The sequence below is a fragment of the Parambassis ranga genome, chromosome 17 (assembly GCF_900634625.1).
Source record: "Parambassis ranga chromosome 17, fParRan2.1, whole genome shotgun sequence".
In the NCBI taxonomy this organism is placed as follows: Eukaryota; Metazoa; Chordata; class Actinopteri; family Ambassidae; genus Parambassis; species Parambassis ranga.
Window position 1 is genome coordinate 13,882,502 of NC_041037.1, and position 6,176 is coordinate 13,888,677.

The window sequence follows — 6,176 nt, forward strand, 5'->3', positions numbered from 1 at the left end:
TGTATACTTTGGGTGGTACTGCGACTCAGGACCTTTCAGAACCTGAAGATTGAAGACCTTTCCATTCACACACTGTTGTGCAATAACCGAAGATGTCATCCCTGAAACAAAGAGTAACAGGGAAAAAAATGAATAAGCATTTCCTACGCAGAGGCCTGAATTTACCGACAGGAAAGTTAATCAATCACCTATTTATTAATGTAGCCAGTTACTGGGCTCCACCCTACGCTTCACCCCATTTAGATTTTATTAATTGCAAAATAATTTGTGTGCTCGTGCATAAGTGACTTTTACTAATAAACTCTCTGTTAATACTTCAGATTGTTCACGTTTTTGTATTTAATGTTTGTTCTTTTGGCTTTTTAAATGTCAGCTATAGTCTATTGTTTTTGTAAATATGCTTGTTATGAGAATATCTCACATCTCTCTGTTCACTCACTTCTCTGTGCTCAGGTGAATAATAAATGTATATAAGAAAATATCATGCTTGTGCTTTTATTGTGAAATGTGCACGTAGGCGGTATGAATAAAACAGAACATTTAGTATCAGTTTTGAAATGTTTAAGACAACAAAGAGAATACCAATGCCATCTGTTACAATTAAATAGAAAATATGATGTAACATAATGCAACTACAACAAAATGACACAAATATTTAACCATAAATAGAACTCAAATAAATAACTGTACACCAAACAGATCTACTGTTTGAGTAACATGTTTTTTCTTCTTCTTTCAAATTAAGTATTGCTATATAAAATTATTCAGCCAATGCAAAACATACTTCTGTAGTGTTCAACATGTAACATATTTCATGGCCTTCCAGTCACTTTAATGTGCTCCTCAGGCACAGTAACATTTACTGACGATAAAGTCGTTAAAGGGAGTCAGTTTCAGCTTCCCCCTGCTGTCATAGTGCATGATGACCATGGGCTCGTAGGCAGCTGGCACACAGCAGGGGTGAGGTGTCCCTCCTTTTGTAATCTGATGCAGCCGAGATTTCACCTGCGTATGCATGCTCGCTGGCTTATAGTTGTGGGGGCAAGTGCCATCACAAAAATGCATTGTGTATTCGGTTGGGGCCACCACCCAGTCCGTCCAGCCGATCTCTTTGAAGGACACGGTGACTGACTTCCGGCAGCACCATCCTCGCTCATCACACTCATCCTCCTTGTTGGAGCGACGCGGTCTCGTGTTCTGTGAAGGTTTAAGCTGCATCAGGCCTAATTCCAGAGACAGGCTTGGACTTAACCTGTCTGCCTGTCTGTTAACCACAACCATCCCGACATCCACAACCAGAGGCTGACCATCAGTTTCCATCCACCTCTTCACCTCCGGGCTGATGTCCACTATCACATCTTGAGGGCTGGAGCCATTTACTACAGAGCGTGTGGAGGAAGCAGAGATCATCCCATTGACTTTAACTTGAATCTCTTGTTGTACCACAGGCTGGCCTAATGAGGGTTGATCTAAAATCTGCCTGGATATCCTCAGTTCTGCTCTGGTTAGAGTCAGCACAGTCTGAATGTTTGGATTCTTCTTGAAAACAGCTTGGTACCACTGCACGTGGCGGCCTGACTGTGGGTGTTCTCGCCTCCGAAGCACTTTCAGTGGCTCCACTAAAAAAACCACATGAAACAAAGCAGCATGCTGTCATTATTCTGACAAAGTATGTGTAGCATGAGGGTGTAGAAACAACGTGAACAGAAATGCACTCACACAAACCTTAACAGCAGGCTGCTGTCGATGGTTGGCTCAGTATTAATGACATTAATGTGTTTAAGTGTACGTTGTGTACAAGGCGTGCCTGTCACGCCCATGATTTCTAAAAAGCTTGTAGGAATGTCTTTACCTTTGGATTGTTACAGATTCTATTTGCAGCCATTCACATATGTTTACTTCTGCACAGATCAATTCTAGGAATCAGCTTTTCTAAATTGATCATGAACACTTTGAGTGTGACAGTGGCTAAATGAGGCTTCTTCAGGAGTTTTCCTCACCTGGAAAGAGCACTGTGGACATGGTAGATTCTTGGGTTTCCTTCATTGCCTGGGTGGCATTTCCACTCATCTCTCTCATTTTCTCCCTGTATAGCTGATACATCTCGCTCAGCTCCTCCTCTGAGGCCTTCTGTGCCGGCCTGGGCTCCTTATCCATCCCCAAAGAGCTGAGAATTCCCATCTTCACCGCCTCCAGTAGCAGGACCCTCTGGCTGTCCGCCCTTGCCACGTCAGGTTTCTGGGCCACATGGCGCCGTCTCTTCCCTGAGGTGGAGACAAGGAGCAGCAGCATGCATGAGATGAGTCGAAGGAGTGTGTGAGATGTCATCACGGTAAGCCTGCCAGGTAGGTTTGGTTTGTTTGTGCTGTGGCTCAGTGGACAGGGTTTGTCCATGTTATGAAAAAAAATTCTTGACATGCTTTTATTTATAGAGCTTCTGCGTTGCCACACCCCTGGTTGGTCAGGTGAGCTTGTGATGGGCTCAGTCATATATTTTTATGTGGCAACACTTTGCAGCTGTGTTGACAAGAAGTGACCTATAACATTTCCGGTAAAGTGATTTTAGTTTTATTAACACATGATGGTAAGAGACAGTAGAGAGACAGATAAAAAGAGTTTGGTTACATCATATTTGTGTGTAACGTCACCAGGATTTCTCTTTCATGGATCACCTAAACAAATAATAGTCAGAGATCAAATCAGTTACTCACCTAGGAGGAGTAAAATGACAACACACTAAAAATAGACAGAATGAGGTGGAGTATTATCTGTACATCAACACTCCATCTTTAAACACATTCAAAGAGGAATTACCTCAAGGTTTGGACCAGAGATAAACCAGTAAAAAAGGTAAAAGAGGAAATTCTGTTTAATTTCAGTGACATCTGTCTCAGCCTCTTCTTACAGTACTCCCATCATCACATCTCTTGTAAGGAGAAGATGAAATGGAACACTTTGTAAAGGTGCTCTATTTTTATAATGCAAGATCAAAAACAGCCTGAAGACCTCTTCATATCTGATCTGAACCTCTACTATCTGTTCTGTGGTGGAAAAAGCAACAGTCTTGTTCTATCAGTGGTGATTGACAGGGCAGAGCAATGAGCTGCAACCACACAGTGGAGCGTTGCTAAGTAGTTATCAGCATATGATGTGAAAACCCTCACTTTGGTCTGTAAATTACAAAGACGTTTCCCCACCCTGTTACGTGGCTGCCTGTGTCATTGACCCTATTCTTTCCACTTCTGGGCATTCCTGACCTCGGGTACTGTCGGCTGATAAAGGTGTGCTTTTCATGTGTGGAAAGAATCAATAAAAGGCCATTTATGGATCAATTTCACCAAATCGTTAATAATCCTGCCTATCAGCAACCAGATAGTAGAAGTCATAAGGGGTTAAATAAAAAGGGTAATTTAAAGATGATATCTACGGTATATTGTAAAATACAAACAATGCAGCCATAAAATGTGACATTAAGCTCATGTCAAATGGTCAAAACTCATGTAAGATGGCCCTGTGGTTTCTAACAAATAAGAACCTTCCTCTTGCATAAAACACAAAATCCTTATCAGGTCTGACTTTTGTGTCATGTTGCTGCAGACTTCCGCAAATAACGATGAACAGGAAAAAAACAAAAACACGAAATGTCACTCTTTCAGCTGTGATGGGGGGTGCAAGCGGCCATTACTCTCACAAGGTCACAAGCTTCTAAGGTTTGAAAAATTAGAAACTAAATCAAGAGCCAGGGGTGTGAAGACATATCACAGACACAGCACAGTGTAGAGCTGGTGTGAATCTCTGAGCAGTGAGTCACTGAGGTGAGCTGAGAGTGTGTCAAAGGTGTAATGTGAGTTATGCAAACTGGAACAGTTGTTTAAATTGTCGTGTAATTGTCTTGACTGTTTCTCCTTTTCTTTTCATCTATAGTTGCAAAAGAAAGGCAGAGAGGGGGAAAAACAACAGACTGGACTTGTTTTGTCATCATGAGAGCGAAGTTTCTTAGTGCTGGGAGAGAATTTCGTCATACTCTCAGCACGGCCAAGTGACAGGAGGCTTCTGCAAGGTCTTACTACCGTCATAAATATTAATTATCTTGTAAAATAATGTACATGATGCAACTTGGACCATTTAATTTTGTGATTCTGTTTCCAACTCAGAGTCCAGTTTATGACAAAACTTCACAGGTAGGCATGACTTTGCATCAAGGGTCACCAGCAAAAACCTTATTTAGTCATCCATTATTTTATCAACCTGATATCATGTCATTGTTCATAAATTATTATTTCTTTTTTAAATAGAAGTATAATGTGTTCACTCATTGGGACCAGACGCTTCTTTGGGTTGCCTTTTTTAGGAGTGGAAGGAAGTTGACAAAACTGTATTGGCATATAGTTAATGGCGCCACCTAGTGACCCTAAAGCCAAAGTACAGACTTTAAAAATAGAGTAGTGACAGACAAAAATTGTGTGTGTGTGTGTGTGTGTGTGTGTGTGTGTGTGTGTGTGTGTGTGTGTGTGTGTGTGTGTGTGTGTGTGTGTGTGTGTGTGTGTCTCTAAAAGAATGAGTCAAATCATTTCATTTACAAATGTGAAATATTCCAGTGAAGACTCATTTATTTATTCACATTTTAATTCTGCTGAAGATTAAAGGAACAGTGACCAAAGTGGCAGCTGCTCAGGCCCAGGTAACCTTGAGATATTTCACAGCTTTAGTCTTTATTACAACAGACCAGAAAAACCCCCCAAACTCCTGAGGAGCTGGAATGCAGCCATGACCTCCTTGTTGACCTCTCTGTCTTAGAACACGGAGCAGGAATAAACAAGAAAAAAGGGCACAGTGAAATGAGGAAGAGCTGACTTTCACGCTTGGCTGGTTCCACTAATGAGCCTGGGACCATCTGAAAGTGACTTACACTGGATCACATGAGTGGTACGATCTCATTGTGTGCTAATGTTTAATTCAAATGAGGAAAATGACTCACACAGCCTGGTTACAGTGGAATCGATCTACCTTGTCACCTGCATTGCGATCACTTCCTTGTAAGAGGCTGATTAAAATTTTAGTTGAGTCACAGCTCAGTAAGACAAAAGATAATGTTTGTTACTGAGCTAGCTTGGCTCATTTTCAGAAAACAAGGGGAATTGTTCCATCTCCCAGATTACTCAGAAACTCAGACACCCACCCTGGCATGTATGAAGAATCGATGTTAGCGTTTCTGTCCGTCACTGTCCCAAACTGGGTTAGATCATGTCAATCAGCAGCAGAGTGAGTAAAAGCATTGAGTGAGCACTGTTTGTATAATCATTATTGATACCAGAAGAGGGAGACAAACATCCCATCCATCCATCTTCTGAACCCACTTTTGCTCTGCAATACTGGAGCCTATCCCTGCTATACAGGTGAGAGGCAGGGTTACACTCTGGACGGGTCACCAGAAATATACATTTTACATTTTACATTTTTTAGGTATTTACTAACTGCAAAGCCAGTCAAACCCTGCAAACCCAGCCAAACGACACCATGTTGGCATCTTATTATTGCTATTATGAGCATTTAGGACACCTTTGTCTACAAAGTATTACACTACAAAATGTAATACACAAATGTAATGTCACTACAAATGTGATGCAAAGATTTCCAATTATTTTGACATTGTCAGATAAACAGTGGACTTCACAGGGGAACGGGGAAGAGCTTGGGACATGTGACATCACAAGACAAGACACTGACCATTGTTGTAAAGAGGAAACAACACAATGGTGCCGCTGGGTGACAGGCACGGATCAATCACAGCTGTTCAGCCCGACTTCAAAACACACTTGCCCTGCATCCTTTCTGTGATAAAGTATTATTCCAGTACACAGACACTGTTAACTTGACACAATGGGTAAACAGAAGATTAACAGTGTTTAACTAGTGCTCAGACAAACAGCTTATGGCAACAAGGTGTCTCTGGAGGGATTAGAAGCTACAGTGAAGGACTGCTCTGTGTTTCCTTCACAGTGGTGATGCAGCCTTGGTAATAATGATGAGAATGGAGGATTTAAAATGAAACAAAAGGCGTGAGGAAAAAGTCTACAGATTATAATCTGATCATGACAGGTCAATAGATTACATTTAACAGCCGGTCATAGAACATCAATAGAGGTTGTGGTCAGCGCGCCCTCACACTTCATTAA

General features: G+C 41.5%; 1 protein-coding gene across 1 annotated transcript; it reads right to left on the reverse strand.

The window, feature by feature from the left end:
* Positions 1 to 739: 739 nt before the first annotated feature.
* Positions 740 to 2,383, reverse strand: gdf15 (Growth differentiation factor-15). The gene is made up of 2 exons (XM_028428621.1): positions 2,001 to 2,383; positions 740 to 1,619 (listed from the first exon to the last, which is right to left on the reverse strand). Exons 1-2 carry the CDS (start codon positions 2,326 to 2,328, stop codon positions 844 to 846), a joined length of 1,104 nt encoding a protein of 367 aa, XP_028284422.1. The 5' UTR covers positions 2,329 to 2,383; the 3' UTR covers positions 740 to 843.
* Between the last annotated feature and the right edge of the window lie 3,793 nt (positions 2,384 to 6,176).